At 52.8% G+C, this 12,325-nt stretch overlaps 1 protein-coding gene across 6 annotated transcripts in view; it reads left to right on the top strand.

The window, feature by feature from the left end:
* ANAPC4 (anaphase promoting complex subunit 4) overlaps positions 1-5,069 on the top strand; it is a 78,528-nt gene extending 73,459 nt beyond the window's left edge. For all 6 annotated transcript variants that reach the window (XM_066606039.1, XM_066606042.1, XM_066606041.1 and 3 more), the window contains exons 27-29: positions 302-472; positions 706-829; positions 4,562-5,069. In XM_066606039.1, coding sequence (XP_066462136.1) covers positions 302-472; positions 706-829; positions 4,562-4,750 — 484 coding nt within the window. In that variant the 3' untranslated portion in view covers positions 4,751-5,069. The remainder of the gene's footprint in view (positions 1-301; positions 473-705; positions 830-4,561) is intronic.
* The last annotated feature ends 7,256 nt before the right edge of the window (positions 5,070-12,325 follow it).

Below are 12,325 nucleotides of genomic sequence, written 5' to 3' on the forward strand. Positions count from 1 at the left end.
CTGTATATAAAGCGGAGGGTCGCAGGAGGCGGGGCGAGACGCTCTGCAGGTGTTAAAGACTCTCCGCCCTCCCGCTGATGGTCGCTGTATATAAAGCGGAGGGTCGCAGGAGGCGGGGCGAGACGCTCTGCAGGTGTTAAAGACTCTCCGCCCTCCCGCTGCTGGTCGCTGTATATAAAGCGGAGGGTCGCGGGAGGCGGGGCGAGACGCTCTGCAGGTGTTAAAGACTCTCCGCCCTCCCGCTGCTGGTCGCTGTATATAAAGCGCAGCGACTGATTGTCTCGCCTCCTCTGATCTTCAGCCGCTACGGATGTCTCGACGCTCGCTTCTACGAAGACGAAGTGGTGACTCTGGTGCTGAAGGACAACGCTGAGGCGGAAGGAAGGGACCGGATTCTGGCGCTGCTTCCACTGTCTTCCGTCTATTCTGCTGAGGGGGCGGATTGTCCGTTCATTAGAGATCCCAGTAAGAGGTGAGAACGACCTCCCTGTGGCCTCAGAGCTGACACTCTATTAGCTGACGTCTTTGGGCCGGAGACGAACCTATGTATATATATATTATATAAGCGTACATCCATGCATATACTATATAATAGAGTGCGTTGCTGTATACACAGACACATACTAACACTATTATAGTGTGGGGGAGGGGTGACTGGGGTTTTCTCTGGCGGACACGAGATGCAGTAACGTTGTCGGTCCGCAGGCTGGAGCAGCAGAGCGCTGACATTCCCGCTCGCACCGTTTGCCTGGAGAGTCAGTGGCGGGTGCTGGAGAACATCAAGGCTCATTATGTGTCGGTGAACGGTTATCGCAAAGTGGCATCCGTGGTAAGTTATGTGGCGATAAGACTCGGTGCCGCACCGCTGCCTTCTGGGTAACTCTTTTATTAACCCTTTAAGGACATGCATTGGTTTGGTGCTGGCAGGATGGCCACAGGGGGATAACTTGCTTATGCCACGGCTGAGGTCCTGCGTCCCGCTCTCCTGTCACTGTGGAGTCGCTTCTCCCCCATCAGTGATGTCACTGGGAGGTAAGCGCTGACCGTCCGGCTGCCCCCAGCGCTCCATCCACCTTTTATTGCACAAACAATCACTCATATAATGCACTGCAGTTGTTGGGTTTCTGGCTGCCATGGCAACCCATCGGCCCTCTAGGATCATGTCGACGGGTCTGATGCTCCCTGCGATCAGCATCTCGTACTGTTGCATCAGTTTGGTCCCCAGGATGGAGTGGTGCGTCTGAGAGTGGGAAGGGGTTAAAAAAGATCGAACTCTGCAAACACTTTTAGTTATTATTCTCTGAAATGAGAAACTGCTTTGCAGCGTGCCTTAAAGGGAGCCTGTCGGCTGCAGTGGGCGGTCCAATCAGTGAGTGACAGCTGTATACAACTGGCTGTAATAGCTCCGCCCACTGGACTCCTAAACTCAGATTACAAGTTCTACTGAATCGTTTCCCTTAACGCTACATATAAATCTGCTCCCCTCCTTCTGCTCTACAGCCTGCTGTTCACAGATGGGTCTTAAAGGGGTATTCCGGGCCTTTCAACTAAAGTAGTAGTTGGTCAATCGGGAACCACCGCTTGGGATCTCCATCCATCAGCTAATCGTCTGCCCTCCTGTCAGTGCAGCCAGACGGACGTCCCCCTTATTGGTCAGTGGGAACGCCGCGTTTCTCTTATGGTCATGACTGGACGTCCAAAGAAGAGCAGGAAGTGTAAAGAAGCGCTGCGCCCCCGTTTCCTCCTTTGACAACTTGACCGCAATCCGGACGATCAGCTGATGGACAGCAAATTGATTGACCAATCAATTGAAAATGTTCGGAATATCCCTTTTAATGAAACCTCTTGTCAGCTTGAACATTAGAGCGTCTATTGCTTTACGCTCCCAGCCGGACCGGTGCGTCGCCGCGGTGCGTGAATATCAGCAGTCCCCCACTAGTCTTCAGTTACATCCCTCCTGTCTGTCCACTACTTCTCACTTGCATTGAACTGGGGTCAGACTGCACGGGGTTTCTTTGTAGTCTGTTACCATGGATACTGATGGGTCTACATAGCAGCTGCAGACTGTGAACATCTGCAGCTGAGTTGGAACAGAGGGCTGCGCATTACAGAGCCGGGATAAGTAGAAACCGCTGACGTTAGGGCGCAACCAAATATGAGATGAGGTCAATCCAACTTGTCTTTTAGTAATCACCTAAACGACCGACAGTAAACACTTCATCAGGTCATGGAAGTAGGACCGTAAGGACCACACTTGGCCCCAGGTTCTAACTGTACTTTGTAAGGTTGCGCGGTAACGCCAGTGTGTTCTACTTATTCAGATTCTCCCACCTCCGCCGGGTCGCGCGCTCTGGCCGGCAGCGCCTCCGTCGGGTCGCGCGCTCTGGCCGGCAGCGCCTCCGTCTACTGATCGGGATTTGCCCCCCACTATTTACTACACTTACTGCCAATAACAAAGTGATGCAAAGGGAAGATGGGAAAATGCCGCTATAGCGCCCCCTACTAGAAGGCCGCTTCCCTGATGATGATTCATGCTGGATCAAACAGGGATAAAACGATTGGCGTGTGTAAACAGACTGCAGATCATCTGTGGACAGCGGCCTGTTTACTGTGGATGGAGGCGATCCCCCGATTACCTCCGCCTCCATTCCCTGAGTGATGGCCATTCCTGTGTAAAAACACCGGAGCGATCGTCACTGCGACACTTCTGCACCCGACAGTCGTCCCGCCTAAAAGTGCCCCAAGTCCATCTCCAATCTATTAACCCCTTAATGATGCGGCCCCTTTTTCTTTTTCCATTTTCGTTTTTTCCTCCCCCCTTTAAAAAAACCGTAACTCCTGTATTTCTCCATGGCCGTCGCTGTATGAGGGTGGTTGTAGTTCTCACTGGTGCCGTATAATCCAACATATAAGGGACTGGAAAACTTCAAAAAAATTCTAAGTGAAGTAAAATGAAAAAAAACGACATTTCGCCATCTTTCGGTGCGTCTTGTTTCTACGGCGCACAAACAACATGATGACTTCATTCTGTGGGGCGGTACGGTTACTGCGACACCAAACTTAGAGAGGTTTTTTTTCAAAGACATTTAATTTCTTTCTATTGTTTTATTATTTTCTGCGGTCATTTTGTGCGCGCGATAACTTTTTTATTTTTCCGTCGACGTAGTGGAGCGCGGCTCATTTTTTGCGGGACGTCCTGTAGTTTCTGATAGCACCAATTTGGAATACATACGACTTTTTGATCGCTTTTTATTGCGTTTTTTCTGGGAGACAGGGTGACTGAAAAACGTGACTAAAAAACGCCGTTCATCTTGTGGGGTAAATAATGCGCTACTTTGGTAGATCGGACTTTTACGGACGCGGCGAGACCAAATATGTGTTTTTAATTTATTATTTAGATTTTTTAATAATAGATATGGCAAAAGGGGGATTTAAACTTTTACAACTGTTTTATTGATCTTTTTGTTACATTGCTTTGAAGTTCCCCTGGGGGACTTTAACATGCGATGCTTTGATCGCTCCTATAGCATTACGTCATACTGCTTTTTGACAGGCAGTCTATCAAGCCACCCTGTGTGGATGGCTTGATAGGCAGTCTGTTAAGGCAGCCCTGGGGCCTTTCATTAGGCCCCCAGCTGCCATGACACCTGCACGGCTCCCCCGATCTCACCTCTCTTCATACATACCCCGCGACTCAATGACGTACCAGTACGTCATTGGTCGTTAAGGGGTTAACAGGCCTTCCATCACCCAGGATCTAAGCACAGTCTTCTCCAGAAGGGGGAGCTACAGCGCCACATGTTCCCTTTGAATATCTTGTTTCCCAGGTTGCCTTGCATAGTCTATAAAGCCACCATTTTGGGGGTTTCCCATGAGAATTAGCGCTGCTCCACATTTACACACAGCCGCCTTAACTCTCCCCTCGCTTCGGCGCCTGTTCTCTTAACTCTTGTGGCAAACATGGTGGAGCGTGCCGAGCCCAACCCTCCAGGAGGCGATCAGTCCTGAGTGCGTTAGATCGCCTGTATGCTGGGATAGCATGGCCGCCCCATACATGACACACAGCGGTATTGGGGCTCACACGTTAGCACAATCCATGCTAAAGCTGCACCCCACGGATTTAGATCTTCAGCTGGAAGTAAAGATACTTAAGGGCCGCCCCATCCTTCGCCTAGAGCGCCGCTCGCTGCCGGCACCCAGAACCGCTACTGAGACGCTGGTCATGCTAGGTGGAGGGGGTCTGCCGGTCGCTGGCGGCACTTAGTGGCAGATCTAGATGCAGCGAATGTCACTTTAAGAATCTAAGTCCAAATCCACCCCAACGGTGCAGCTTGTGATGCGACAATGCTGCGGATCGGCTCCGTGGGAACGCTCGGGCCCCCCCCAACGGTGCAGCTTGTGATGCGACAATGCTGCGGATCGGCTCCGTGGGAACGCTCGGGCCCCCCCCCAACGGTGCAGCTTGTGATGCGACAATGCTGCGGATCGGCTCCGTGGGAACGCTCGGGCCCCCACCACCAGTCTGCAGGAATTAGCGCTGGTTTTTATCTTTATCGTGCAGCTGAGTTCCAACCTCCGCCACGTGCGAGTGTTCGAGATGGATGTGGAGGATGATGGAGAAGCCGATGAAGAGGAGGAGGAAGAATCTCATTCTCAGGATGTAACGGAGGAAGACTTGGATCCTTCCACAGAGGAGGCGCAGAACCACGGCCTGGCAGCAGCCGATGTGACGGAAGAAAGCCTGGAGTGAAAGGGCGTTCTGAAGACTTCTGTGCCGCTCATGTGAGGCGATGGAAGAGAAGAGGATCCGGAAGAAGGCCGAACCACGGCGGCCACATGAGGTGTATACTGATCCGACTCTAGGGGGCAGCACTGCATCCGCTGCTGTGGTCTGGCTCTATGGCGCCCTCCTGCGCTACACGCCTCAGAGCATTCTGTTCCCATCTGCCTTTCCACGGCTCAGTATGGCGGTGGGTACAGCGCTGTGACTGTCCGCACGCTCTCCTACGTGGCGCTGCCATGTTCAGCCCTGTAACTGCCGCTAATAAATGTTCATGTTTTGTACCATTTTTCATCGTTCTTGGCTGAGTCTCGGGTGGAGAGCTGGACCGCGAGACGCCGGCACAAAGTCCTCCTGGCTGACCATCCCACAAGCATAGCGACCCTACAGGCTGCGGCGTCCGCATTACTGCGGCGTAGTAATGCGGCGGGATCACAATCAGTAATGCGGCGGCGGCGGGATCACAATCAGTAATGCGGCGGCGGCGGGATCACAATCAGTAATGCGGCGGCGGCGGGATCACAATCAGTGATGCGGCGGCGGGATCACAATCAGTGATGCGGCGGCGGCGGGATCACAATCAGCAATGCGGCGGCGGCGGGATCACAATCAGCGATGCGGCGGTGGGATCACAATCAGCGATGCGGCGGCGGGATCACAATCAGCGATGCGGCGGCGGGATCACAATCAGCGATGCGGCGGCGGGATCACAATCAGCGATGCGGCGGCGGGATCACAATCAGCGATGCGGCGGCGGGATCACAATCAGCGATGCGGCAGCGGGATCACAATCAGCGATGCGGCAGCGGGATCACAATCAGCGATGTGGCGGCGGCGGCAGCGGGATCACAATCAGCGATGCGGCGGCGGCGGCAGCGGGATCACAATCAGCGATGCGGCGGCGGCGGCAGCGGGATCACAATCAGCGATGCGGCGGCGGCGGCAGCGGGATCACAATCAGCGATGCGGCGGCGGCGGCAGCGGGATCACAATCAGCGATGCGGCGGCGGCGGCAGCGGGATCACAATCAGCGATGCGGCGGCGGCGGCAGCGGGATCACAATCAGCGATGCGGCGGCAGCAGCGGGATCACAATCAGCGATGCGGCAGCGGCATCACAATCAGCGATGCGGCGGCGGCAGCGGGATCACAATCAGTAATGCGGCGGCGGCGGGTGGAGAGCGGCGCCTTCAGGATCAGGAAATGAAAGTGTCTGTTAATAAATCTGAACTTCCCGAATCGTCTTCAGACAGCAAACGGTAAGGAGATACGCAAAGCGATAAAGAACCGATAGGGAGGCGAGGACGGCGCCAGGTGAAGCGCACTTCTGCCACAGTTGCTGTTGGACAACAGGCTGGGCTGTAACACTTCACGAATGTGTAAGGAGATCGTGATTGGAGGATAGGGGGCGCCGCTGCGTCGGGTGTTGGAAGACGCCCAAAAATAGAAGCCATTAATTGCAGCCGATCGGTTCACATCTGTGATTTTTCTCGCAGCGATGCTGTAACATTGGGCTGCAGCGTGTCCACGGAAATCTGCATCGCCCTGCGTGTCTAGACAACCTTCATGGAAGTGCAGTGAGGTTTTACGTGTGTGCATCTGGCAGCGGCCGCCGGGATCCTTCGCTCTCATTGGCCAGACTGCGTCATGGTTTCTCCATGCACATTCATACAGACCTTGAAACTGCTGGCTTTGCGTGCCGACATGCTGCCATCAGCGGCGGGGTCCTCCTCCTTCAGGTAGTAAGCGCTCCTTCCAACCTGCAAAATCGCTTGCAGCCAATAGATCCCATTCATTTCCACAGTTTCTTTCACATTCGGCGTTTGTGCGCCCGTTTCCATTGGGCAAAAACACAAGCTGCTCTATTTTTGCGCACCCAAGGCTCTATAGGGGCGCGCAAATGCAAACCCCGACCGCGCTAAATTGTGCTCGTAACTGCGATTTTGCAGTGTTAATTAAGAACTCCGGGGATTAATTGGGCTGCTTAACCAGTTCTATATGTATCCTGCGCTGATGTGAACGGGCGCAGCTGCGCCAAAAAGTACAGCAATACGTAAGCATGTGATTGCGCTATCGCATTGTGCTCTCCCCAGTGAATATACATATATACTCGTCTACAGAAACAACTAAAGCTCGCTCAACATGATCATCTCCCTGAGCGTCACAATTTTCAGCCAACTGTATCATGGCCACAGCGCAGCCGAAAATCGCGTTAGCGGGTGCACAAATCTGCCGTTTGTGCGACCGTGCAGATTGCCATCCGTCCGCGGGAGGCAAGTTAGCTATAGTAAACTGGCTCCCTCTTTCCGGCCTCTCAATGTCTCTCAGCAAAGGGATAGGGCGGGAGCTAATGTGCTAAGCTCCCGCCTCTTCTCTGCCCCTTGCCGGCTGTCAGCAATAGGAGGGGACAGGAGCTTAGTAAATAATTCCCGCCCTTTCTCCAATTGCAAAAAGCCAGCAAGGAGGGAGGGGAGGGGTTTCGCATTCACGCTTCTCCAGCAGCTACCATAAGCTCTCATAGGAGTCTAGGCAGCGGTTGTATTCTGGATGGGATAGTTCCTGAACTATCTTTCCTGGCTGTCTAAAAAGCACCCGCCCAAAATGCGCGGTATTGGCCACCTGGGCACTTTTATGCCGTGGGAGTACGCCCATCTTACCTGGTGCATTGAGATGCAATGCATCAGATAGTAGCGTACATTAGCTGGCCGTGAAAACAGCGGCCGATATCGGTTCGTGTGAGTAAAGCCTACGGGTGCATTCACACGGGGAAGTAGCAGAGGTGCAGTTTCTTGCAGCTCCCTCTGCAGTTGGTGGCCGGCTGTACTCTTCGCTCGATTAGCCTCCTGCCGGACTCCGGCTCACAGATTCCACTTTGATGATATAGCTGGAGGCAGGAAAATCCAGTTCAGCGAATCTCCGGGACGCTGCAGTGCGGTTAACGTAAGGAGCGAACCGGAGGTTCAGGAGAACGGCCCCAAGAAACATGATGAGCTCTCCAAACCAAACAGGAGCACAGGCAGAGGCGTAACTTAAAGCTCCCGGGCCCCAATGCAAAATGTGTAGCGGGGCCCCTAATTATAATGGTTTATTAATAGTACTCGGCTCCCTATATGGAGAAAAGAGGCTTATGGGCCCCTAAAGCTCCTGGGCCCGGGTGCAACCGCATCCCCTATACTTACGCCCCTGAACAGAGAGCAGAATTAAAATACAAACCAAACCCTGAGGACCCCGAACTCTTCCCCGCAGCTTCCCCCGACACGCATATTCCTCCTCCCAGGTTTCTTCTGGGCGATTAGTTCTGGCTTGGTCTCCACCTCCAATGGTCACCCATCTGCATGGCCGTGCATCCATGCCCCACCACATTCACGGGCGAGTAACAGTCTTCATTCACATCGGGTATTGCTGTATCATTCATTACGCTGGGAGGAAGTGACGGCCGGCACAGAAAGCAGGCTGTGTGTCATTTATACACCGCAGGGTAAGTTCAGGCCCAGATCACACCCGTGGAGCAGGAAGGGTTAACTGTTGCAGTCAGCATTGTCAAACTGCTCCATCCACATCGGAAGAGTTCAGATACACAAGATCCAAAGTTGGATACTGCGCCGCAGAAAAGGTTGGTATATAAGATGAGAATGCTCGGTCTGGGGAGAATGTGTGTACGGGGGTAAGTAACTGGTCAGAGATAGAAAGCAGAGAGGGGTTATAAATGCTTTGTACTGAGTCACTGTTACTAGTAGGGTACCACAGGGTCGGGAGTGGAGGGGGCCACCGTTACTAGTGGGGTACCGCGGGGGTCGGGAGTGGAGTGGGCCACCGTTACTAGTGGGGTACCGCGGGGGTCGGGAGTGGAGTGGGCCACCGTTACTAGTGGGGTACCACGGGGTCGGGAGTGGAGGGGGCCACCGTTACTAGTGGGGTACCACGGGGGGCAGTAGTGGAGGGGGCCACCGTTACTAGTGGGGTACCACGGGGGGCCGGGAGTGGAGGGGGCCACCGTTACTAGTGGGGTACCACAGGGGCCGGGAGTGGAGGGGGCCACCGTTACTAGTGGGGTACCACAGGGGCCGGGAGTGGAGGGGGCCACCGTTACTAGTGGGGTACCACAGGGGCCGGGAGTGGAGGGGGCCACCGTTACTAGTGGGGTACCACAGGGGCCGGGAGTGGAGGGGGCCACCGTTACTAGTGGGGTACCACAGGGGCCGGGAGTGGAGGGGGCCACCGTTACTAGTGGGGTACCACAGGGGCCGGGAGTGGAGGGGGCCACCGTTACTAGTGGGGTACCACAGGGGCCGGGAGTGGAGGGGGCCACCGTTACTAGTGGGGTACCACAGGGGCCGGGAGTGGAGGGGGCCACCGTTACTAGTGGGGTACCACAGGGGCCGGGAGTGGAGGGGGCCACCGTTACTAGTGGGGTACCACAGGGGCCGGGAGTGGAGGGGGCCACCGTTACTAGTGGGGTACCACAGGGGCCGGGAGTGGAGGGGGCCACCGTTACTAGTGGGGTACCACAGGGGCCGGGAGTGGAGGGGGCCACCGTTACTAGTGGGGTACCACAGGGGCCGGGAGTGGAGGGGGCCACCGTTACTAGTGGGGTACCACAGGGGCCGGGAGTGGAGGGGGCCACCGTTACTAGTGGGGTACCACAGGGGCCGGGAGTGGAGGGGGCCACCGTTACTAGTGGGGTACCACAGGGGCCGGGAGTGGAGGGGGCCACCGTTACTAGTGGGGTACCACAGGGGCCGGGAGTGGAGGGGGCCACCGTTACTAGTGGGGTACCACAGGGGCCGGGAGTGGAGGGGGCCACCGTTACTAGTGGGGTACCACAGGGGCCGGGAGTGGAGGGGGCCACCGTTACTAGTGGGGTAGGTGGGTAGTATTTGGCTCCATTTTAATACATTGACATTGGAGCGATTGTACAGTGAAATATCAAATGGCAGCTAATACAAGACGCCCTGAGGGGGCAGCCTACGGCTGATTACAGATCTGTATACAGCTACACACGGATCTGGGTAAGCTGAGCATTTGGACAGATGAGGTGTAAGGGTGCAAGGCTACAACCCTGTGGCAATAGAACCCCCTTTGGTTTTTTGCAGCGGCTTCATTTACATGTGATTTTTCTCAACAACGCTGCACGGTAGAAGAGTTGTAGCAAGCGATTCCCGCTGGGGAGGTTTAAAAAAAATGTTCGTGTGTGCGAGCGCAGTACAAGAGGAAAATTCAAAAATGGCACAGGTTTCCCACAACATGCATTGCGCTTACATAGAAATGTAAAAATGGGGATGCAGCGATTTTTCCTTTACGAGCAGAAACCACAATTGATTTCCATTCATACGCAGGAAGAATCACTTTTCCATCTCATGCGAGGGGCGGTATTTGCTATAGAATGCGGAAGACGACGCCCACTCCACATTCTGCCATGCAAATCCACCTGTGTGCAGGTGGTCCAACTGATGCAACCCATGTCAGGCAGCTGCTGCCAAGGCAAATAGTATCAGGAGATGCATCAAGAGGTCTAGGGGCAAATGAGGACAGTGTTCCTCTTTACAAGTCACTGGTCAGACCATACCTGGAATATTGTGGACGGTTTTGGGCAACGATACTCAAGAAACACATTCAGAGCTTGCGTGGGTACAAAGGGGGCAACTAAAGTAATAATTGGAATGGGTGGACTACAAGACCCAGCGAGGTTATCAAAATAGGAGTTCTTTCATTTAGAAAAAGAGTGGCTGATGGGATCCCTAACAGAGATCTCTGTCAGCATCTATTATACCCAGGACTGTAACAAGGGGGCGCTCTAATAACTATGTATAGATAAATCAGGGGTCAGTACAGAGATCTCTCCCATCATCTGTTATACCCAGGACTGTAACAAGGGGGCACTCTAATAACTATGTATAGATATATCAGGGGTCAGTACAGAGATCTCTGCCATCATCTATTATACCCAGGACTGTAACAAGGGGGCGCTCTAATAACTATGTATAGATAAATCAGGGGTCAGTACAGAGATCTCTCCCATCATCTATTATACCCAGGACTGTAACAAGGGGGTGCTCTAATAACTATGTATAGATATATCAGGGGTCAGTACAGAGATCTCTCCCTTCATCTGTTATACCCAGGACTGTAACAAGGGGGCGCTCTAATAACTATGTATAGATAAATCAGGGGTCAGTACAGAGATCTCTCCCATCATCTATTATACCCAGGACTGTAACAAGGGGGCGCTCTAATAACTATGTATAGATATATCAGGAGTCAGTACAGAGATCTCTCCCATCATCTATTATACCCAGGACATCAGCAAAGATTTGGATTCCTAGACCATGGAGTGAATTACCTATATGATGGACTGCTTGCTAGAGATGGGTTGCACCTTACAGAAACACGCAAGCATATATTTGGTGGGCGCCTTGCTTCTCTCATTAGGAGAGCTTTAAACTAGAACAATATGGGAAGGGAAAGGTAAGAATATCCAGCTAATTAATACATCTGAGACCCTCGCTATTAGAAGTGAAAAGAAAGAAAGAGGAACAAGAGACCCCGATCACAAACTTAACATGTTTCTACACAAATGCACAAAGCATGGGAAACAAACAAGGGGGAACTGGAGCTCCGAACACAGGAAGAGAAATATGATGTCATAGGCATCACGGACACCTGGTGGGATGATACACATGATTGGATACAAGCCTTGTAGGATACAATGTATTTATAAGAAACAGACCTAATAAAGGGGGGGAGGTGTTGTGTTGTATGTTAGGAGGACATTCATCTCCACAGAGATTCAAGCTTCAGAGCTGGGAGTTCTGTAGAAACTGTTTGGGTAAGAATAGGAGAGAACAACAGAAAGGACACCATTGTAGGCATTTACTATAGGCCGCCTGGACAAGCAGAAGATATGGAGGAACTCTTTCTACATCAGATGGCCAAGCTCTCAAAGAAGCCCAACATGGTGATCATGGGAGATTTTACCCATCCAGACATTTGTTGGGAATCTCTCAGGTAAAAGTAATGGATCCAACAGATTCTTATCTGCTCTTACTGACAACTTTATCTTCCAGAAGGTAGAAGAGAAAACAAGGAGATCTGCTATCTTGGACCTAATTCTTACCAACAGGGAGGGAATGGTTGAGGAAGTAAGGGTGGCTGGGACCTTAGGAGGCAGTGATCATGATATCTTTGGATGTTGGATAACAAGGGGAGGAAGACCTGAGAAGACTCAGACCTCAAGGTTGGATTTCAGAAAGGCAGATTGTAATGGACTCAGAAAGAGGAAGAATCCAATGGCTGGATGTTCTTAAAGGGGTGGTCTCGTGAAATCAAGTGGGGTTATACACTTCTGTATGGCCATATTAATGCACTTTGTAATATACATTGTGCATTAATTATGAGCCATACAGAAGTTATTCACTTACCTGCTCCGTTGCTAGAGTCCCCGTCGCCATGGATCCGTCTAAATTCGCTGTCTTCTGGCGTTTTTAGACGCGCTTGCGCAGTCCGGTCTTCTCCCTGGTGAATGGGGCCGCTCGTGCCGGAGAGCTGG

Source organism: Eleutherodactylus coqui, chromosome 6 (assembly GCF_035609145.1).
Source record: "Eleutherodactylus coqui strain aEleCoq1 chromosome 6, aEleCoq1.hap1, whole genome shotgun sequence".
Taxonomy (NCBI): domain Eukaryota; kingdom Metazoa; phylum Chordata; class Amphibia; order Anura; family Eleutherodactylidae; genus Eleutherodactylus; species Eleutherodactylus coqui.